We start from the raw sequence: 24,669 nt of genomic DNA, 5'->3' as shown, positions 1-24,669 counted from the left end.
GTCCTGGAGGAAAGAAAAAAAACGCGGTTCTTGAAGTGATTAGAGGAAGTGTTCACAATTCGGGTGATAGGATTTTTGCCCGCCTCTCAAAACCACGCAAGAAAGCGACTGGGAAACCAGCAAGACCGTCTTGCCGTTCCTGGACTTCGGCTCCAGCCAGTGGGTTGGCACGACCATGTCTCCTGAAGGTTGCCGGGCACCCTCCCTCCTTTGCCTGATTGTCATAGCGGCCGGTAAGGAAGCGGGAAGTGCAGTTCGTTAAAGAAAGTTTTATCGGCTTAGCCGCTCGTGCGCATAGTCTTATATTTAACCAATAGCAAGTGGCCTGTGTTCGCAGGACTCGCTTAAGGTTAACTTATTCGTATTTTGCTTCAACTAGTTTTCTGCATTTTCACAACCCGGCGACGAGCCATAAATTACCGGCTGGCTTAGTGCACATCAGCTGTTCTTAAATACCGTTTGCTAATTTGTGGTTTAGGCCGTCATGTAAACGCAACTAGCGTGTCAGTGTTAAGTTGCAGCCTATTAGTAAGATCAGAGGCATCAATTCTGGCCAAGTCGGGATATAAATAGAGTTGATCAGAAGCTGAACGTGAGTCAGCAGTTCGATGCAGGCGAAAAAAAGGAAAGCTAATATTTAGTTTGAATTATGACCAACTTATTTTAGAAATAATAGCTCCCCTGAAGACTCCTGCCGCACCGAGTGGGTGCAGTGCCATGAGAGAAGATTGTGCAAACAAACAAAACAAATGAGAAGAAAGCGTAAAGATGATCAGCCGCTAGGACAAAGCCTATAAGGTGAAAGTGAAGTGGCCTTCATCAAGTCCGGGGAGAGAAGAAGTAGAAAGATGAGGCTGGATGGCAGATATTCTGCCAATATTCGAAGCCTCTTACGCAGATCTGGGCAAAGAAGGCAACATAGACCGTTAGGGGGAAAATCACTTTATAGCGGTAGCAACTGTTAAGCGATGCCGCCAATTACCACAGGAGATGCATCTCTCTGCCTCCCCGCTCAATAAAACAGCCATCTGTTGGAAAAGTTGTATTTCTGGATTTCTTACATTAAATAGAGTACTATAGATTTGATGACCTGGAAAATTCTCATCCATTCTCTGGTTGTATAACATAAATGATTTTTTTGAAGCTGACATGGGTCATCTGAAGATCCTTTCAGTTGATTTATCTTCTAAAAAAACTGAAAATACTCCCAATGTTTTCATTTTTAAGCCTGCAAGTATAGATTTTTCAAGTGCAGTGATTGAGATCTGCCCTTCAAAATGAGTTGTGGTCCTAAGTGTCATAAATACTATAGTGGTATGAGGCATTGAAATAGTTGGTTAGAAATACCAATCAAATAGAATATGCTTCCCTAATGGAAATGCTAGAACTAAAGAGATAATATAAAATGAATATGCCACTTCAAGTGTCTTCAAAGAGTGTGTGTAATGTGAGGGAGGAGGCAGAGCATTGAGAGCCAAGATCTTCAAAGAAACAACACAAATATACAAGAAAGTGGAAAAAATAAAATTGGAGAAACCAAAACTTAACAATTCCAAACTACTTTCATAATGAGACAGGCAAGTAGTGAGGTAGAAAACAGATCTAGATGATGACTTGAAGAATAAGTACAAGGATTCTGTTTGGTCTCCATTTAAGATAAATAATTGCTGAGAACTGACTCTAATATGAATGGCTTTGTCTAATAGGTGTGTTACTGTAGTCATATATTATAATCTATTCTTTATAAAGGGACGCGGTGGCTCAGTGGGTTAGGATTGTCGATCAGATGGTCGGCAGTTTGGCGGGTCGAATCCCGAGTGCCGCGTAACAGAGTGAGCGCCTGTTACTTGTCCCAGCTTCTGCCAACCTAGCAGTTCGAAAGCATGTAAAAATGCAAGTAGGAAAATAGGGACCACTACGGTGGGAAGGTAACAGCGCTCCGTGCGCCTTTGGTGTCTAGTCATGCCGGCCACATGACCACGGAGACGTCCTCGGACAAGCGCTGGCTCTTCGGCTTTGAAACAGAGATGAGCACCGGCCCCTAGAGTCGGAAACGACTAGCACGCATGTGCGGGGGAACCTATTCTTTATAAATCCAGATTAGTTTGTAGCAATTTAAAAGTTTTATATAATAAAACAATGCATATGTATAGTCTAACATTATAATTGTGAAAACTATGTGTAAACTTCTGAATATGTGTGTATGTGTGCCATTCTACTACGGCACAACAGTTGTGTCACTTATATTTCCACTAGCATTTTTTGCAATCAATACACTGTGATGTGCACATACAGCTAGTTCTCAATTGGGATCGGAACTTACGGTACGTTGCTAAGGAAATTATCATTAAGTGAATCATATCTAATTTTACAACTTTTTTTGCTATGGTTGCTAAACAAATCACATGGTTGTTAAGTGAATCTGGCTTCTTGTGACTTGTTCGTTAGAAGCCCCTTGGAAAGGTCACAAATAACAATCACATGACCCTGAGGCACTGCAACTGTCATAAATACCTCCTGATTGCCAAGTGCCCAAATTTTGATTGTGTGGCTATGGGGAAATGCGATGGTCGTAAGACACTGTGATGGTCATAAGTGCAAGGACTGGTTATGTCACTTTTTTCATCACAATAGTAACTGCAAACAGTTGTTAAACAAATGGTTGTAAGTAGTTGACTACCTGTATGTGAAACACACCTTTCTTCTACTTGACAAATTCCCCATATATTCCTACAATTTGAAGAGTTGAAGAGCAAAATATCTGGAGAAAGCTATATCAGTGGATAAAGAGTAGCTAGCTAATCAGGCTGATATGCATGGAATTGTATGTAACAGAGGTAGAAAAGCTCTCTCCATCCTATAGTTAGCAAGTTTGGCTGGAGAGATCACATCTATGATAGCACAACATTATCTTGTGTGAGCATTAATCACCTATCTAATTGCTTAAGCTTTTCTTAATTGGGTTGTACTAGGGACTTGGGCCTCTAGAAATAGGCAACCATCAGTCTTCACCACTTGATTGTGCTTGAACAACTTGGCCTACCTTTCCTTGTTTTTTAGTGAATTTGCATAATTTGAGTTTTTGTTTATCATGAACAACCAAAGCTGTCCTGGCTTTAAAGAAAGCTTGTTCAGTAACTTTGATTTCAGCAAGTGCTGAAACATTAGAAAAGTATTTGGTTTAAAAAAAAAGAATGCAAATAACAACTAAGAATCCCAAAGTGTTCAGTTACTTTTGCTCACTCATACTGCTTTAATAAACAGTAATGAAGTGGGAAAGAGAAGTTACAGGTAGCATAAGTACTGTACATACCCTCATTTAGAGATTCCAATTGGGAAAGGCAATTTGGTTGTTAAGCGAAGCAATCACTAAGTAAACCTGCAGCTATGCTTATGATCTTATTTCAGCTTTCCTTTGCTTTTTATAGACTTGCGAAAATTGTAAATGTGACTATTGTCTGTAAAGTTACCTTTTCATCATCACCATTGTAACTGCCAACAATTGTTAAACAAGGCAGTTGTAAAATGAGTTTTATACAACCTGTGTGTGGAAATTATCCAGAATGTAACTCCCATAATTGTGATTTTTGATCTGGAAACAGAACTTTCCTCAGATCCTTGAGCAATGCTAGAAGAATTACTCTTGGATGTTAAGTACAATTAACTTAATAGTCAATAATGGATTAAAGTACCCAATACTTTGAAAGTTTTTCCTTCCCCCTGAAGAATAGATTGTCAATGTGTTTTACTTAAAATATTCAGTAAATATTGGAAAATTGCTAATAATATAGCAGTGAATCAAAATGTTCATCTAAGTAAGAAAAGAATTATTACAGTTTTCTTGATGCTGAGAATTGGCACTTTTAAAATTCATGGCAAGTGGCTGTATAGCATGCACTATGCATGGCCTGCCATATAATTCTCTAACCTTTTAATCAGTTGAACTGTTCTATCACTTCAGTCACTTTCAGATGTTCAGTTTATTTAAAAAAGATAGGGTGTATGCAGGTTTTTATTAGAGCAACAGTTCAAGGAAATTAATCTCTTCATTTTTAATATTTTTTAATATTTCCTCTCTACCATTTTTCTGGTTTCAATTGTCTTAATTGTGAGTTTACTGTTAGCAGATTCTGGTGTTTTTTTTTTTTTGTTTTGTTTTTTGCTATATTATGCCAATGTTGTTTATTACCTAGAATTTTTTGTATTCCACCCTATAAGGCAAAGGTGGAGAGAGGAACAATTTTGCCATTAAGGTGGTTGTTGCCTCAGATGACAGTTGGCAAGAAACGGTTGTAATAGAAAGCTGGGCACATGTATCTGGCCCTGCTGCCTTCCCATCTGTTTGCTTAGGTGGCTTTTGCAGATAAATTGAAAAGGGGATGCTGGCTTTTTCTGTGCCTCAGACTCAATCCAGGATTAGGAGCAAGGAAAGGACACCAAGGTTAGGCATCCTATTCCCCTTCTCATCTTTGTGCTTCTAAAACAAACAGAGACCTTTTCAATACTTAAGGTTGAAACAAGATTAGAAAATATATCTGTGAAACCTTTACACCAGGTCTGGCTTTTGCACTAAGCAAAGAAAAACTAGGCAAGAGAGAATTAACTGAAAAATAAACTTCAAATGGTATTGCTTTATATCCTTCCAATGTTTATGCTAAAATTTATAAAGATGTTGTGGTTGCCTGGGAAAAGAAGCTTTTTTGCTTGTTGCCATAATTTGGGTTAATTGGTCCTTTGCTATGTTATGACAATATTGCTGTTTTGTATATAAAGCATTCTTGGTACACAAGGAAGGCTTGAGATAAGGCATATTTGATGAAGAGAGTGTAACAGTGTTTGAAGGCCCCCCCAAATTATTCATGCTTGCTTAAGGCTGGTTCCTTTCTCTCCAGTCTGCTATATAAGGTAACAGAATAGCACAGATAACTAGTTATACTTCTCAAATAATCTGCTTTTGTCACTCAGTTCTTATCTTGCATACATTTGGATTCAACATAGGAATGGCATGGAGTTTAATCTAGCAATGCCTGCATTTTATTGCCTCTTGCCAAAGATTGTTTATATCTGTACTATGATAAGTACGTGTGTCCATCTGCCAACTGAATATTATAATAATACTGAGTATTATAATACTGGGTGGCTGCGGAGAAAATAAGAAAATTAAAAAGTTGTTTATAAAAAGATGGAATATAATTTAAATAATATGACAGGCGGCACACTAAAGAGAGATTATGAATGCAGTTCCCATAATTCTGAACCATTTGAAGCCCTAATGCATCTACAAAATAATCAGGTAGAAGAAGGTTGCATCTCTGGTAGTTCTGAAGCAATTGGAAAATGTGATGGGATTTCAGACAAATAAAAAATTAATAGAAGTTTGCTTTTTCAGATATGCAGTTCATGGAAGTTTAAATAATAATTCATCCTTAAGTTTCTTTGATATTTTATCCTCATTGTTCGAAGAGCCCTCAGAAGCAGGGGGAAAGCCTTGCATCTGAGAGTTGTACAGTTTGTCTTCTGTATAGGAAGTATAATGACCTGATGCATTGTCTTGCATAAAAGTTTCTGTATAATATTTTCTCTTAGGAGGGAAACAAAAACTCATAGAGGAGAAAACATGAACCATTCTGCCTTTAGGAATGGAACTATTGGAACTATTGCCTTAAATTCATTTGTTCCAGGCTTCAAAAGACTTAAAGTGGCACTTTGGTTTTTGTTCTGAATCTTGCTTCAACTCAAATGCAGCACTTACATAATGCAGTAGTTTTAATTTTTGCTGGCTAACTTTGTAACCTGCTCTGGTTTTTTTCATCCAATACATTTGCTATATGTTTATGATCAAGGTTCCATTAGGGAGAAAGTAGGTGCTTGTGAGTCTTGCTTAAATCTCTTCATGTGTCCCATTTAAAAAGACATAGAAACAGACCTTTGGGTAAGTGGCCATGGCAGTGGACAATCAGTTTATTCACTCCTTAAAGGTAGCCCTTGACTTACAGCCAGTTTTTTAACTACTGGGCAAAGTTATAATGACTTTTAAAAAGCTTATGACCCATCCTCAAACTTACAGCTGCCATTCCCCACCCTGTGATCAAGTTACTGCATTTCAGGTGTTTTGCAACTGGCTCACATTTATAATTTTTTGCACCATCCTTTGGTCATGTGACCATGATTTGCTATTTTTTTGCCGATTTCCAGCAAAAATCTTGCCTATGGAGATTCTCAGTCATCCAAGTCATAAGTTGGCCCAAAGATGCTTTTTTCCCCAAGGCAACTGGACTTTCTTATTTGTCTTTTGAAGATGTTTTGCTTCTCATCCAAGAAGCTTCTTTTTTTATTGAAAAGTTTTACAGTACATTTTATTTTTAACAAAACAAAACAAAACCCCTCCCAACCCCCTCCCCTCTTCCCAACCCTCCCCAACACCTCCCTCCCTCCCCCTCCCCCCTCCCCGACTTCCCAGAGCTAAATACAAGGTATAAAAGTACAAACAATCATAGTCTACCATATGCAAACAACAATAAACTATTAAATCTATCGCACTTTAACTCTTATAAAATAACTACAAGCAATATAAATATCACATCAATACTTATTCAAATGCTAAGTGAAACTTTTTAGTCCCATATTTATTCTGGATATAATCAATCCATTTTTTCCACTCCACAATATATCTCTGTTGCGAATGGTCTTTCAAGTACGCTGAGATCTTTGCCATTTCCGCCAGGTTGGAAACAAGAAGCTTCTTCAGCTCTGACTGGTGGAGGAATGGAAGGATTTATACTCCTTACAAACAGCTGGTTATTTGTATTCTTTAAGAGAGTCATTGAGGCCATTTGGAGGTTTACCTGTGTCCACAGGGTTACTTGAGCAGTGCAAATGGCTGTGGATACTTTTCAACAGTTCCAAAAAGGCTCCACAGCTATTTGCAATACTCAGGTGACCCTGACAACACAGATGAACTCCAGATGGCATCAATGACTCTAAAGAATGCAAATGACCAGCTGTCTGCAAGTAGTATAAATCCTTCCATTCTACCATCCAGTCAGATCTGAAGAAGGTTTTGATTGATTGATTGATTGATTGATTGATTAAGTAGCCCTTGGGCCATATGAAGAAGCTTCTTGGATGAGAAGTGAAATGTCTTCAAAGAAAAACAAGAAAGTCCAGTTGCCTCATGAAAAAAGCATCTTTGGGACAGGAAAAACCTTCCATTTTGAACAATAGGTTTGCTTAATGACCTTGTAATTCACTTTACAACTAACTGCAGTGATTGGCTTTACAGAGTGCAAAAATGGTCATAAAATTGAGTCTGGTCACATGGTATTTTGACTTGTAATCAAAATTTCTGGGTTTGTTATGGTTATAAGTCAAGGATCACTATTTGCTCCTTTCTTGCTGTTACTGTCACTTTTTTGGGGCTTAGATCTGATTTTTAATAAAAATAGATAAAATATGTTTCCTAGATGATTTAAGGAAGCTAACTCTGGACATATCTAATCAGTCCACTTACATTTCTTATTTAGCTGAAAAGAGAGGACTAGTTCACAAATCCCTGATTACTGTTATCTTTTAAATACAGACCCATTTTCTAGAATGTCAGTTTTCAAGGCTATTTTACAACATCTCAAATAAAATGTAATATTTAAAACAAAACAAAAAATAGAATCAACCTCAATAATTTAATTCTGGCATTAGTTAATCTCATACTTTTAAACTGATAGATCAGTGTAATTTCTTGCAATAGTGGAGTTCTGCAAAAATAGTCTGTAGCAAAAGTGAACATTGAAATCAGGGCTTCCGTGTGTGCTACATGTCACACATAAAAGAGGGTGGGGCTTCAGTTATATAATTACAACCACCCTCTTGAATTTTTTTGACACACCACAGATACCCCAATTGTGATAATTATAGGTTTATAAATCTTCTCAGTTCCCAGGCAAGTAGTATGTGACTATTAAATACATTAGAAAACTGTGGATTGATTGATTATCAACTTATCAGTTACTCCAAATTATATTATTAACAGTATTCCAGATCTTTTATGGCTTTCTTACATGCTGCATTTGTCAGTCATCAGGATATTTCTGAGTACCTGTAAATGTGATCCAAGAATATTCAGACTTAATTTTATAGAAGGGTTTGGGCTGTAGATTATTGTTTCTCTTCTAGGCATGTATAGTTTCATTTCTTATCCAGCAACAGACATTTCCTGTCTTGGGTATGTTTCTGTCCTTTGCCCTTTCAAATGAACTTTTTCTTTCAGCAGATCTGCCCCACCCAACTAGGCAATAGTAAGTGATGCAGCAATTACTTCTTTTAGCTTGTATTGTGTTAACACCTTCCTCCCCAAGTCATATGAACAAGGTCCAAAGAAGAAAATGCCTTCTCCTGTGCTAACTGGGAATTCCAGGAGATCTTTAAGCCTAGTAGTTAATTTGGAGAGGTCTAGGCATTTTGACCCATGCTACCAAATTACAATTTCCACAAACACAAACAGGTATGGAGAAAAAATATTTGCAAACCAAAAACATTTTTAGATTTGTGTATCCCACTGTTCCTATTTTTATAAACAACTCAAGGTGATATACATACCTAATGTTCTTCCTCTTCCTTTCCCCACAACAACCCTGTGAGATGAACTGGGCTGAGAATGCCTGGCTCATCCAGTTTTCATGCCTAAGGCAGGACTAAAACTTGTAGTCTCCTGGCTTCTAGCCTGGTGTCTTAACCACTAGACCAAAGTGACTCTTTAAAAAAAACACCCAGAATTTTTTAACACAATAAAACGATCAAAAACTAACGTGGTTGTTGTCCACAGTCATAACAGGAACTGAAGGACTCTCAAAATAAAAATAGTTTTAGAAACATTTGGAATGAAAGGAGAGTCAAGGTCAAATTTAACTTGGTTGGGTGGATTTCAAAATACAAATGTTGTTAGAGAAAAAGCCTAATGCATAATCTATATCTTGTATTGCATGTGGGGTCAAGACTATTTTCTAGGACATCAGGCTGGATGGGCAGAATCATACCTGACAGGGTACATCTTGTTGATAAATACACTTAAAATAATATTTACAGTATATTAAGAATCCACACAGCAAAAGAACAAGTATGGGTAGGTTTTAAGTACTTTTTTAAAAAAAAGTTTAGGCTTCAGAAAGGCAGGGTGAACCAAAGAAGTCCATTCATTTAAGAAGCAGAAAAATATAAACATTGAAAGAAAACATGCCTTAAATGTTGTTTATGAAATTGCCAGCACACTCCCTCCTCTACATGCTGACATCACAGCTATTTTCAAGGTATATGCATTATCTGAGAAGAATATCCCACGTAAAACCTGAAGTCTGCTATGCTTTGTGAGGCAAGTCTCAGCTTATTACATGATTCTAGATGTTTGATAAGTGATGTAGTAAAATGCTCCTGTTTGCTAGTCACAAGTCATGTAACATAGGGAAGTAATAAATAATCAGAAAGGAATAATATATTATCATTAGACATTTTTCCTGCCATCTGTGGACTAGTAAATTCTAGAGAGCTTTTTTTTTCATTGTTCACTGATAGGCCTATGAAATGGTATCTTTGAAAAAACAAGTTAACTTTATTAAGAATTTTGCCAGTTTTCTCTTTGGAGACAGGGAGCAAGGTAACCCTGTTGTTTTTCAGGTTCTGTTGGGTATGCCAAACGAAAAGGTGTCAAAGTTGAAGGGAAATCAATGAAGAGGGACTGAGACAGAAGGTTTCTCCATGGAAACCAGTCCTGAAACTGGGAAAGAAAAGCAATTGGGGCTTGTTTTTCAGACACAAATGGGAGAGGCAGAGAAACTGGGAATTCACCTGTCAAGAGCCATGATAACTTCCTTCCAAACAGAACACATGACCAAAAGAATCAAGCTGGAGAATGGATTGAAATTTTGGAGCCATTTCTTATGCCAGCTGAGCCCTTAGATTGTGAAACAAGTCATATGATCTTTGGCAAGGATTGTAAATGGAATTTTACTTTTTCAGTCACAAAGATATTAAAATTGATTCCTCCCATTTTAGAAATATACAAAGGAAAAGTTTTATCCTTTCTTTTTCACGTACCCTGTTTGAAGGTTGGCTAAGAGAACATTACTGATAAAACTTGGAGTGTATCAAACTCAGTGAACGGCCTGACAATTAAATAGCTGGTTTTAAAAGATTGCAATGTCTTTTTAGCTAAAGCTGTTTTTTTTATCAGCAGATCCTTTTACATTAGAAGTTATACGTTTATAAGCAATGGTTCATAACCTTTTAAATTTAGGAGCTTTGTTATTCTTTTTATTGTCTAGAGATACTGTGAAGAAACCAAAGACATCAAAGATTTCACAATATACAGCATAAACTTTCAAATAATGTTGAAAGCTGCTTCAAACTGTACATCAAATGTTCCTTATAGGGACTTATCAACTGATGTCAGCTTAAAAAATTGATGGACTTTGCAGAAGTGTTAGGAAAAATTGCTAAATCCCAAAGGGTTAAAGTATTTTATAGCCATAGGGATAATATAAATGCAGTTTTCTGATTAAGAACATCTGACTTAAGAACAACCCCCAAATACAAATGGACTGCCTACAGCATAAACATATTTAACAACCATAAACATATTTAACAACCTTCCGACCTGAGGGGCTCATCTTCCAGCGTCATATCGTTTTGCCTTTTGGTACTGTCCATAGGGTTTTCATGGCAAAGATACTGGAGTGGTTTGCCATTTCCTTCTCCAGTGGATCACGTTTTGTCAGAACTCTCAGCTATGACCTGTCCGTCTTGGGTGGCCCTGCACGGCATAGCTCATGGCTTCATTGAATTACGCAAGCCTCTGAATTACAAAACACTGTAAAAACTGTACAAAACTCCTTATGGTAACCCAATCAAGCTGCCAGCTGATTCAGAAGTAAATAAACCCACCTCCTTTCCGACATGCCGGCTTTTCATTTCATCAGTGCTGTTTGCATTCTCCTGGCTGGAGAAAACGAACCAGGGGACCTTTTCTTCCAGCAACATCTGCTGCTTCTCTATCCCTGTTTCCTCCCTCCTGGCTGACCGCTCCTTTTCTTTCCCTGTTGTCTTTTTTTCCCCTTTCCTACCCAAACCACCTCCTTTTATAGCCTCTCCTCTGCTCCCCCCTTTTTTTTTCTGCAGTTCACCTCCAGCCAGCTCTGCACTGCTTTCAGAAGCGCCAATCAGCTGGAGCCAATCAGCTGGAGCCCTGCCGGCTCCTAGGGCTTCTGCCGAGCCCAGACAGTCCTGCAGCTGCAGTGTTGTCTGCAGTGTTGTCTGCACATTTGATGAGTTCTCCTTCTATTTTTTGAATAAACTCAAGATCCCCTTCTTGATTTTCCAAATTCCTTCACTCAGTATAAAGGTAAAGGTACGTGCTAGTCGTTTCCAACTCGAGGGGCAGGTGCTCATCTCCATTTCAAAGCCGAAGAGCCAGCGCTTGTCCGAGGACATCTCTGTGGTCATGTGGCCGGCATGACTAGACGCCAAAGGCGCACGGAACGCTGTTACCTTCCCACTGTAGTGGTCCCTATTTTTCTACTTGCATTTTTACGTGCTTTCAAACTGCTAGGTTGGCAGAAGCTGGGATGAGTAACAGGCGCTCACTCTGTTACGCGGCACTTGGGATTCGATCCGCCAAACTGCCGACCATCTGATTGACAAGCTCAGCGTCCTAACCCACTGAGCCACCGCATCCCTAAAGTACCACAATTGATCCCAAAATTGGTTGCTAAGTGAGACATTTGTTAAATTAATTTTGCCTCATTTTACAACCATTCTTGCCACAGTTGTTAAGTGAATCTCTTCAGTTGTTAAGTTAGTAACACGATTGTTAAGTGAGTCTGGCTTCCCCATTGACTTTGCTTGTCAGAAGGTCGCAAAAGCTGATCACTTGATCCTGGGACACTGCAATCGTCATAAATATGAGTCGGTTGCCAAGTGCCTAAATTTTGATCACATGATTATGGAGATGCTGCATTGGTGGAAATACTAGAGGAATACTATTAAGATTACCTGAAGTATTAGTGCTGCTATGTACTGCTTTATTAAGATCACAGTTGGAATACTGCATCCAACTTTTATCACCATGATACACCCCCCCAAAAAAAGGTATTAAGTGCAAGTCTAATGAAGAGAAGGAATGGGGTGTGTGTGACAGCAATCTTCTGATATTTGATGTCCCTCACAAAGAAGGAGTACAGCCTGTTCTCTAACGTATCTGAGGGCAAGGGAAGAAGTAACAGATGGAAACTTATCAAGGAGAAATCCAACCTAAAACTAAGAAGAAATTTTCAGAGAATGAAACAACTAATCAGCGGGACATATTGCCTTCAGAAGCTGTTCACTGGAAGTTTTTAAGAATAGATTGGACAACCATTTGTCTGAAATGATATAGGGCAGGGGTAGGCAACCTTGGCTCTTTTATGACTCGTGGACTTCAACTCCCAGAATTCTGGGAGTTGAAGTCCACGAGTCATAAAAGAGCCAAGGTTGCCTACCCCTGCTATAGGGTCTTCTACTTTAGCAGGGGGTTGGACTAGAGGACCTTCAAGGTCCCTTCCAACTCTGTTTTTCTGTTCTTTTCTGGTTCATAATCTGAAGAAGGCCAAGTCTGTATGATTAAATGGATGCAGAATTTGAATACACTAATAGAGATATGACAGTAGGAATTTCAAGGTAAGATATTGACATATTACTGCAGTTTTAATTATTAAAATGAACAATTCCTTCCTTAAAATGTTTTGAAAGGTAATGAATGGATTGGATTGTTTTTGTGTCTTTTGTCAAATGTAGTCCCAATACTATAAAGTCAAACAATTCTGGAAAATTATCCATAGTAGAATGGAACAGAATTTGAGTATTGTAACTGAACTGAACATTGTACAGTAGATATCTTTATAGAATTTCATGAAACTATATATTGATTTAAAATTACTGAATTAGATTCGGGTACTCATTAATGGTTGCAAGGATTTTACATTCCTTTACTGGAAAGAATATTTGATTTCTTCCTTGAAAATGAGTAACCTAATTGTGGGAATATATTTCAATGTCTAGAATAATTTTGCATTTAAAACACAAATTTAATGTAGATTTTAATTCTAACTTGAAACTATTATTGGACTATAACATATAAGTATATCTGTTCTTCATCCATGATTGAAGTGGAGAGTAGCTTAAATATAGATTTATATTTTTAATTTGGTGAATAATCTTTGAGTATTGTATTGATGTATTGTAGCTCATAGTTTTAAGTGAAATATAATTTTGTTAGGACGCTGAGCTTGTTGATCAGAAGGTTGACAGTTTGGCGGGTCGAATCCCGAGTGCCGCATATCAGAGTGAGCGCCTGTTACTTGTCCCAGCTTCTGCCAACCTAGCAGTTCGAAAGCACGTAAAAATGCAAGTAGAAAAATAGGGACCACTATGGTGGGAAGGTAACAGCGTTCTGTGCGCCTTTGGCGTCTAGTCATGCCGGCCACATGACCACAGAGACGTCCTCGGACAAGCGCTGGCTCTTCGGCTTTGAAATGGAGATGAGCACCTGCCCCTCGAGTTGGAAATGACTAGCACGTACCTTTATCTTTACCTTTATACTGAGTGAAGCAATTTGGAAAATCAAGAAGGGGATCTTGAGTTTATTCAAAAAATAGATATAATTTACAATGTTATAAATTGCTAATTATAAATTGGAAGTAGTGTTTTATAGACTTTTTAACACAAAATGTTTTTTATTACCTGTATTTTATCTCTTTTCCCTTTGTACTTTCCTTTGTTTATACTTTTTCAAAAAAAATATCAATTTATAAAGTAACAATTAAGCACAATGAAAAAAGCCCATGAAAATGGGACCACTTGGTTCATGCAGCTTCTCTTCCAATCGTCTAGTTAGATCAGCTTTTATGTTTTGTTTTGTTTAGTTTTAGTGAAGTGACTGAAGGTGAGCTTATGACATGCATGCATTTTAAATTTTATTTTTAAAAACAGTTTGCCTGAAGCAGAAAGGTAAGGGGACAAGATCAAAAGAGGAATAACACACAGTTAGGCCAAGTGTAGTAATGCAATTAAATTGCAAAGTCAGACTGAAGTTGACCTCACTCTCTAGGCAAAAGTGCTGCAGATGTCAGAGTTGGGAGGTTATATCTCCCTGTATTCTTTGGAAACAGCAACTCATAGGACTGTGGGTTACACAAGGCAGCCTGAAAATGAAAAGGCACAAGAAGTTCATATGAAATAGGGATTTGACTCAAATATAAAAGAAATCATCACATTCCAAAAATTTTGCCATACCATTTTAGATCAGCCACCATTTTACAGACGCAAAACCCGATGATTTGGGATATTTCAAATTTGGATGAAAACCAAATCAGAGGGCATGCTTTTGAGCATTTTGTTTTTATAGCAATTTTTGAGTTAACTTCTCCAGCTTCGTCTCTCTACATATATCCATCCCCAGTATTGAAACCATTCTGGGGTTTCTACTAAAAAAAGAGATGTAACTTTTTCACTGAGAAAAATGCAATGCTGAAATCTGCCTGAATGATGCAAATATGCGGTTTCTATTTATTTTTTTACCATAGATTCTGGATCTTCTAATAACCATCTGGTAGAACATCTCTGATTCATTTATTTACTCCTTAAATTTCAGAGTCACTTCTCACTGCTCAGATTCTCTTGGTTTTGCAACTACAGGAATGAAAGCCTACCAGAATCTCCTAGATAAGAAAGTGAATTCTGTTTTTAATTTGGGGGGTGCAGGAGAGAGAAAATGCTGAATATATTGGTTAATTCTTTGATAATAATTCCAGTAATTCTTTGAGTTTACAGGGGTGCTATATAGAGAAGATGACTCTCAGCCTTAATAGGGGAAGAGAGAAGAACTGGGATTTTATAGCAGTCAGAAGTACCTGAAGGCATTGCTCCAGCAACAGACAAATCATGTTAGAGTCAAAAAAACTAAAGAAGCTTAAGAGAAACAGAAATTGTATTATTGCTATTGGCTGTAAATCTTATTTCCTAGTTGGCTAGTCTTTTAAGGAAATAGGAGAAATTCTAATTGTTTTCTAATGCCAATTAGAGAAACATTTGTTCTACACAGTTCATAAGATTGCAGCTCTGCTTTTCATCTGAATGCACCTATTTCATCGAGTAATATAGATAAGAGTATTTATCCAGTATTCAGTATTTTTGAACCCCTATTTTGATGAGTGTAAATACTAACACTTCCGGTAGCGCTGCCGTGCCGAATGGCGGCGTTCTGAAGCCGCCCGATCCTGGGAAGCGTTAAAACGCCCGGAGACAGCAAAAATCAGCTGTTCCGCGGCGCTGGAGCTTCTCCCTCAGGAGAAGAGGGAGAGGCGAGCTTGCCTGGATAGAGGTAGAGCTCCCCTGTGATTCTCCCAAGTAGTTTGGGGGATAACAGGATGAGCCCCCTCGGAGCCCAGGCTTTCTCCGCTCTCAGGACGTCTTCGCTCCAAAAGGAGTGGAACAAGACGCGACAACTGCACCTGCTGCTTAGAGGGGATTGTGAGTATTTTGTTCCTTTGAAAAGCAGGCAGAGCAAAGCAGGAAGATCTGAATTTCCAAATTGGATTTTAACTTTAACTCAGTTTCATTATCTTCTTCAAGTTTCAAGTTTGAAATGGAGTAAAAATGGCGCTGGAATGTTTCTCTCCTGTGTGAAGTGACTGTGTTTGAAAATTGTTATATTTTGCTACAAAGCAAGAGACACAATTTGCAACTGACTTTATCCAGTATCGGATTTTGCTTATTTGAAAGCCTGTTCCCTTTTCTTCTTATTGAAGGTTAAGAACTTTGAGAGAATTGTTATTTTTTCTTCCCTTTTTTTTCTCTTCTGAACTTTGATTCTGCTGGGTGAATGAGGAAATCGAAACTTAAGAGATGGCTGCGAGACGTGGGGGAGGACCTCCACTTTCTAAGAATGTTATTTCCTCACCTATACCACAAACTGCAGGGCAGACCTCCATGAAACCTACAGTACAACCACCCTCTCCCCCACCTCCTGCATTTACACTGACAGACATTCAGCAAGTTGTGATGCAGTCTACACAAGTTTTGCAGCAAGAAATACAGAAAACAAGGGAAGAATTTGTTAATCAAAACAACCAGATCAGGGAAGATATAGTGCTTGCACTCCAGGGTTTGGCTGCACGTATAGAACGCCTGGATGTTCGTGTGGACTCAGTTATGGAGTATGTGGAGAATTTGGAAAATAAAATTATTGATGCTGAACAGAAGATTGATAGAGCAGAGGCCAAGATTGACAGAACAGAAGACGAGCTTACTATATCAGAATATAAGAACATGGAGTTTGCTTTGCGTATCAGAGGCCTCAAAGAGAATCCTAAAGAAGATTTAGAATGGGAAATAGCACGAGCAGTGGCTCCTGTTTTGAAATGTGAACCTGAAGAACTACTTAAGGAAATGGATAAGACATTTAGGGTTAACTCCTGGATTGCTAGACAAAAAAATTTACCTAGAGATGTAGTGATTTATTTTTCCAGGAGGGATTTGGGGATATATTGTAAAATTTTGTTTTTGTAAAACTCTTTAATAAAAAAAATACTAACATGAAAAGATAAAGTTCTCATCTGAATAATTTATCCAAATACTGTCCTTTTATTTCTCCACAGGACTAAATAGCAACTTTTATTTAAAGATCTTTTTCCTGTCCTTTGTTTATCTTCAAGGTTTAATAATGATAATTAACTTACTGAATCTTCAAGGTTTAATAATGATAATTAACTTACTGAAAATAAATTAAAACACATGGCAATTTTAAAAAGTTATAATAGACTGATAGTGGTAAAAAAGGTAAAGGAATCCCTGCAGATTTTACTCAGCTAATCGTGGCCTACTATCAGGGTTGGTGCTCATCTCTGTTTCAAGGCCATTGAGCTGTGATCATGTGTCCAGCATGACATCATGGAGTGCTGTTACCTGCCCGCCAAAGTGGTACCTATTTATCTACTTGCATTGCATGCTTTTCAACTGCTAGGTTGGCAGGAGCTGGGGTAAGGACAGGAACTCACCCCATCACATAGCACTCAGGTTCAAACTGGGCTGCCAGCTTTTCAGATAATAAGCCCAACTTCTTAACCGCTAAGTCACCATGCCGCTCCACTAATAATGGTACCTGTGTTAATCCAGATATCTAAAAGACAATGAAGTAAGTAAATCTGTTGTCTTGAATGCTACTAATATAAATGTTCATATTTATCTATGCAGGACTAAATATCTACACCTCTTCAGTGAGTATACCTGTCACCTCAAAGAATGCTTCCGTTGTAAAAATAGAATCAACTAATCAGACTCCTATACTCAACAACAGTTTAGCAGTAGATGCTATAAAAGCAGCTACAAGTCCTGTTACTCTTTCCCTTACAACTACACTGAGACCTACTGAAAAGGTTACAGTACCATTGTCTACACCTAATGACATATCAAGTACATCAGAGATGCACATATCAACAACTAATTTGTTATCACAGTCAAGCACTGGATTACAAAGCACAGAACACATGCCAGCCTCGGTGATGTCAACAACAGCTAATATTTCCCCTGCAAAAACTGTAGCCACCACCACTTCAGGTATTATGAGTGTATCATCCATCAGCAGCAGTTCATTTGCTCCTGAGGAATACACCAGCTCTTCAGTTACCCAGTTATCAAGCATAGAAGCGTCCTCAGTACCTGTGACATCGAAGAAACACCCTGTTGAAGGAGCCACTTCTGGAGTCACTACTAAGCCACTCACCCCATCAAGCTCTGTGGAAAAGTTTACATATTCAGAAGGCACTTTAACAAGTAAAGCAGCTGTTGAGACCTCCGCTATTGGCAGAACCACATCCTCCTCAGGGGTAATCGTGCAAGAGGTTCAGCGGGGTTTGAGTTCAGGTGAGCCAATACACTTAACTACTATAAAGATTCATTCTCTCTCTCTCTCTCTCTCTCTCTCTCTCTCTCCCTCCCTCCCTCCCTCTCCATAAATTTATAAAAAATAAAATATGAATAATAGATAGATCTTTTAAGTTCTTTCTCACTGATAAGTAATGGGAAGAAAAGACATGATATAATAATATTGCTATACAGAGTCATTTGGACCTGCTTGTAGCATATTTTCTCACTAACCATGGAAGGAGTAAGGTGGACAATTATTTAGCTTTCCACAATTAGATGCCCTTTAAATAAGTCTTAGAATTTCAAGGGAACCTGGGCAAGTATTTTTCAATTATTATCTTTTTTATTTTTTATAAATTTATGTAGCCTTCCATCTCATACAGCATAACTATGGGCAGCTCATAAACAAGAAAAAAATAACAACATAGAAACCATCACTCATTGACGACATTTGGACACATAATGGATAATCAATCTTTTGAAAATGGAATGGCTTTTTTAATTCATTTGAATTTTTGCATATAGTAGGAACTCCTTAATCCCAAAATAAAGCCAATTTGGTTTTTAAAGAATAGTTTTTTTTGGTTGTTTAATATAAACAAAGTTGCACATATATGAAAAGGGATTTAAAAATATGTTTATTTTAAAATATTTTTAACATCCTACTTTATTTTATAAAATAGACTTTCAGATAGTGAGCAATAATTACCAGCAAATTTCAGGATGCTTTCTGGATGCTCTGTTTTAGATCTACAAGTAGTCAAACGTGTGGGAAAAAATATCAGCTCACTTGAGCAAGAAATTGCTGAACACACATTCATAAAAAGATTGCAGGTGATAGTAGAAGAAATACAATAGGTGTTTAACATATTACCATTGTTAATTCCTAAGGTTCTTATAATTTGCTTTGTATGTAATTTGCATAATGATCTGCATAACCACTATGTTTTTGCCTTCCATTCTTCTCCCTCCTGTACATCATCCCAATTTAAGCCCTACATTAGTCTAGTTATTCTATTGCAGTGTTGGCAAACCTTTTAGAGACCGAGTGCCCAAACCGCAACCCAAAACCCACTTATTTATCGCAAAGTGCCAGGGCTGCATCAGCATTGTGGTGCCTGCATGGGGGGGGTGGCCCACTGGGTGGGCATGGCTGTGGTGGGCCGCCACCGCCACCCAGAGCGGCAGCCCCACCCAGCAAGCCAAAAGCCACCCCAAGTAGGGAAAGCCGGATCCCCATCGGCGCCATGGCCCCAGCTAGGATTGCACTATTCTTTGATTGATTTAAATGATTACTAAGAGAAACAGTCCTTTTTAGTTAAATTGCTTAGTAAAACAAGAATGTGCTATTTCAGAGCACATTGTGCAAATATATTGTATCGACATGAATCCAAAATAAAATATATCTTGAAATTATAATTAATCCATCCAATTTATGCACTCTTTTTTTCTATGTAGGAAGCATTGCAGCTATTACTATAACTGTGATTGCTGTGGTTCTATTGGTATTTGGCATAGCTGCATTTTTAAAAATCAGGTAAGATTTGGCAAACTTATTCAGAAGAGAAACAATCATTTGTTTGGAAGATTGAGATGGGCTTTGTAATTGTTTTTAGAACTGAAAGTGGGTTTCTCCCATATCATATACTCTTGCTGATTTTATCTCATTCTATATACAGTATAAATAACTACAAAGCCATTTGTACATTGTCACAGTATTAACTGTTTCTCACTTTAAATCCTTCATTGTTCTGCATTTACATTACTCCTTCACTGTACTTCCCAATGGTCCATAGCCTTCCTTTTCTCTCTCTCTCTTTTATTTGCTGCACCATTACTATTATGAAGCTATATCTCTGCTGTCTGCTCATTTGAAGGTTTACTTGCCTTCTCTTTACCTTTTTCTCATGTTGCACTCCTGGCACTTGCTTCTTTCTGTCTCTGTTCTATTATCTTGTGCTACCCAAGATATTTTTCTGCAACCGTAATTGTGATGATTTTCTCCGCACAACCGCAAAACTTTCTGCCTTCTCCTTCCTTCCTTCCTTCCTTCCTTCCTTCCTTCCTTCCTTCCTTCCTTCCTTCCTTCCTTCCTTCCTTTTTTCTTTTTAAATATGTTTTATTGATTTTTTTGACATAGTCACCTTAATATTTGGTAAAGTGTGTTGTCTGGGTTTATATTTGCAAAACAATCTCTGACAATTAGTTTCTATAATCCACATAGTATCTTTGCTTGATTTTCTCTTCTTCCAGTAATATTCTCTTTGCCAACCTTGAACTAATACAATTCTTATTATTTTGATAAGTAACAATTAAGTATAAAGATTTTTCCAACATTTCTACAAATAATAATCACATCCATATAATGCTTCTTTTCTATCTAGACATCTTGGTTGCTTCGTCATAAAGCCTTTTTATAATTCTTATTTAAATTTGTTTTCCCCATAATATTCAAAACATTCTTACTAGTTAAGATTTTCTCAAAGTTAATTACATTTAAATATTTAAGTCTATTTTCTTCGTACAAGCCATCCCAACACTTTTACATATCTCATGTCTTAATTTTTAAAAAAAAACAACAGAAGAAAATGAAGAAGAAAGAGTAAGAAAATAGTATACTACTTAAAATACATATCCCACTTAAACTAATATACATTTATTTCCAAACTTTTTGTATTGTTTTTTAACCATAAACAAGCATATGTATAATCTTTAGATGTCCTTTATATTAATCATCTCAAACATTTTTACGTTTCTCATATAAAGAAAAAAGAAAAAAAATACTATATTACTTGGGGGGGTTCATCCCGCTTAAAATAAGAGGGATTATATCCAAAATCTTTCTATTTCTTTAACCCTATTCAAACAGATGTTTAATTTTTAAATATTCCCTCTGATACGTCTCATCCATTAAGAAATACACATTGAGTGTGATTGATCAGCCACTTATAAATCCATTTGGTGCTGATACTGGCTGTCCCACATGTTTCTGTCGTATCAAGTAGTAGGTTGTAGTTTATTTTATCAAATGCCTTATTGAGGTTCAAGTAAATTATATCCAATAATTTTGTCACTTTGTCAAAGAATGCAGTAAGATTTGTCTTGCATGATCTGTTTTTGACATATCTATGGCTTCAGGTTAGGTTTTTGCAGATTTGTTGCTTGATGATCTTTTCCATAATTTTCCCAGGTATTGATGTCAGACTGGTAGGGGCGTAGTTTCCCAGATCCATTTTTTTCTTCTTTTTTTAAAGATGGCAAATACATCAGCCCTTTTTCAGGCCTATAGTAGTTCCACGGTGCTCCAGGAACTTCGACAGATCATGTCTGCCAATTCCTTCAAAAACTTATATGGTCCTGGTAATTCGAACTCAACTAGAGTGGACAGGGATTCTGTTAATATTTTCTTGCTTATTTCGACTTGCATTTCTAATCTGCATTTTACACAATTTTTTATAGGTTGGACTATTTTTTCCTTTAATGTAAAGAGGGATACAATAAAATGATTAAGCAGGCCAGCTTTCTGCCTGCTTGTCTTCCCTGTCTTGCCATTTTCGCTAATTAATGGACCAATCATTTCGTTGACTTTTTTGTTGTTTTTTACATGTTGAAAGAATTTTTGTTGTTATTTTTTGACTTTTGTCGCAAGCCTTAATTTATTTGAACCTTAGCTGATTTCTTTTTTGCAGGTTTGGGCTATCTGCTGATATTCTGCTTTAGTTAAATGCCCCTCTATTCACTTTTTATACTTGTCCTTTTTGTTTTTCAGTTTAACAGAGAGTACTTTGTGCAGCCATGTTGGTTTCTTTTGAGATTGTTCTTCTTTGTTGGAATTGTGCTAGATCAGACTTTTATAATCTCACTTTTAAAAGTTTCTCAAATTTCTTGGATTGTTTTCCCCTTGAGCATTCTCATTTATGAAATACTTTTCAACCTCTCTCTCGGTTTATTGAAATCAGTTCTCTTGAACTCCAAGACTCTGTTTTGATTTTGTTTTATTGCTTGTGCTTTCATAATGTTGAATTCCAATATTGCATGATCACTACCCAGCCACTCCCAAGGTTCCTTCAACGCCTTCTACTATTTTATCTCTGTTGGAATTAAGTCCAGTACAGTTGACCCTGTAGTTCCCTCCTCTACCTTTTGGGAGACAGGTTTACTGCTTGGTTTATCAGGAATCTGTTTGATCTTCCACTAGGTACAGAGTTTGTCTCCCAATGGATGCCAGGGCACGTGAAGACCACCCGCCTTACAATCATGATGTGCTTCCTACATACCTTAGTTAATTGAATATCAAAAAGTTCATCTATTTCCACTGCTTGGTCAGGTGTCCTGTATTGTACACCTATGGCAACGTCATTCTTTTTTGCTTTTATATTGACCCAAATGCATTCAAGGTGGTTTTCAATATGGTTCTGCTATATTTCTGTAGAGATGTAGTTATTTCTTATATATAATGCAACTCTACCTACCTCCTCCCACCAAATTTGTTTATTGGAAACAATATCATACCTACCCTCATGTACTTGGATATTGATTGATTTCTGTCTTACTCTATGTATGATAAAGAGAAACTTCTGTAATGAAGGCATTGTGAAAAGGATGGCTAACTTGAGTAAAATGCTGTTTCTTTTTCATTCTTAGACATTCCTCATATGGCAGACTTTTTGATGACAATGATTATGGATCCTGGGGAAACTACAACAATCCTCTGTATGATGATTCCTAATTTAAGAGTATTAGCCAAGCCAAAGCTGTTCTTGTATTATGAAGCACCTAATTCACCAAAAGCACTATGTTCCAGTATCTTTTGACATGCATTTCCTATATTTTATTCTTTTTTGCTGTTTTTCCCTATGAATTTTTGGAGTTTAATAGAAACCAAACTCTACAACGTGAATCAGATTCAATCAATACTTACAATAAATAACTCAAGTCTTACCGTATTTAATAAGTTGCTACAGTTTCTGGGGGAAAATGAAGATATATGGAATACTCTGACAAAACTGCAATTTTAACAACATGATAGCATTAGTGGCAGATTTGCTATTAGGAATTTGCATTCCTAGCAACTTATGACAGGTGAACTTTTAGTGGCAGACTTGGTATGAAGAAGCAGTATGGCCTCTTTAGCTGACCCTCAGCAAACCTTTAAGGTAATAATTGCTTAATGGGAATCTAAGAAGATTGGTACCAAATCTTGCTCTTTTTTATTTACCTTCATCACTGCTGTTTCTGTAAGAAGAGTGTTCTTATTAACCTTCAACTGAATATTATACTATCTTATACTTCAGTGAAGTTCTTGTTAACTACTTTGTTAAGTAATTGCCTTAACAATTGCCTTCCCTCTTTTTCCATCATACCAATTCAGCAAACCCTAAGTGCTCTTTAACAGAGGCAACTTCTATTGGTCCACTGATATCACACAAATATCATTTAAGGAATGAATAATTCTCCCCCACTAAAAAAACTACTAGATTTGATATAAAAGGAATGGTATTCAGTAAAAGTAAAATATTACCTCTCTGATTTGTACCATGTTTTAACTATTCCATATTTTCCTTTCATGTGTTCATAAAGGAGAATGTTCTGGTAGCTAGTTGATCCAATCAAATGTTGCTCTGAGTTTTTTGTGATATCAAGTGTAGTCATGTTTGCCAATAACTGATGTTTTATGCTGGCAAGCAATTAAGAAAGTTATATTCCAATTTGGAGAAAGGCAGCTCTAAAATGAATCGGAATCATAGAGGCCTGGAAGGGACCTTTGAGGTCTTTTAGTCCAACCTATTGTACAAGGTAGGAGTGTTTTAAACCATCCAGACAAATGGATGTCCAGTTGAATGAATGAATGAACTCTAGCTTTGTGCAGTTGGGTTCCAAATGAGATTTATTCCTTTCTAGTTATTATCACAAAAGCCCTTTTTTTTGGTCTACATCCTTGGTATAAATTAGATTCCATTGATACGTTCATTTAACATCTAATTATCTAATCAGTTTTAAAACCATCAACTTAGGTGGGTGATCATTCCCCTCTCTAATAAGTAATGAGTCATGTTTTAAGCAGATAGTAAGTACTTCTCGATGGACAGTTTGTCCTTAACGCATGACCTACTCTGCAGTACATCTGCAGTGACAACTATGAATGTCATCTTTTAAAACTTCATTTAAGAAATTATCAGATGAAACCATTACAAGGTTTTCCCTTCAAGATTTTAATCTGTTTGCATTGTCCATTACTTCAGATAACAGCTACTACTATTTTCCTTTGCCAATTTATATGCTACCAGTTTGGATTAATAAAAAATGGTTTGATTGTGAATTTCTATGATTTTTCTTTCTCGTCTATTCTTCAATATATCTTTCATATATAAAAATAAGGTTAGAAATATGAACATATTTAGGATAATTTAAGATTTTTGTGTCTTTCCATGCTCTAATTATTACATAATATAATACAATACACAATATTTGAGGTATAGTTATTTGAACAGCATAGCAATATTTTAAAATTGACATTTTCTCAGCATTCATAATGTTTACTTTCATATTTTATCACTATATTGCTCTGTTTAATGTTCTACAAACCATTTGGTTGCATGACGTTCTATGTACATGCTTTGTTCTGTTATCTAAAATGTCAGTTGGGTTCAATTTTGTCAATATTCACAGTAAGTTTTTAAAGACTGCTATTTCTTACTATTTTACCATTAAAACTGATTATATAAA

The 24,669-nt window shown here is 36.9% G+C and overlaps 1 protein-coding gene across 1 annotated transcript; it reads left to right on the top strand.

Annotated features, from left to right (window-relative positions):
• On the top strand, positions 1-24,262 carry PARM1 (prostate androgen-regulated mucin-like protein 1). Its single transcript, XM_081345443.1, has 4 exons — positions 1-233; positions 17,272-17,940; positions 19,402-19,480; positions 22,588-24,262. Exons 1-4 carry the CDS (start codon positions 176-178, stop codon positions 22,670-22,672), a joined length of 891 nt encoding a protein of 296 aa, XP_081201569.1. The 5' UTR covers positions 1-175; the 3' UTR covers positions 22,673-24,262.
• Positions 24,263-24,669: the final 407 nt, after the last annotated feature.

Source organism: Vipera berus (genome assembly GCF_964194415.1).
Source record: "Vipera berus genome assembly, chromosome: Z".
Taxonomy (NCBI): domain Eukaryota; kingdom Metazoa; phylum Chordata; class Lepidosauria; order Squamata; family Viperidae; genus Vipera; species Vipera berus.
This window is presented reverse-complemented; position numbering and strand designations above follow the sequence as displayed.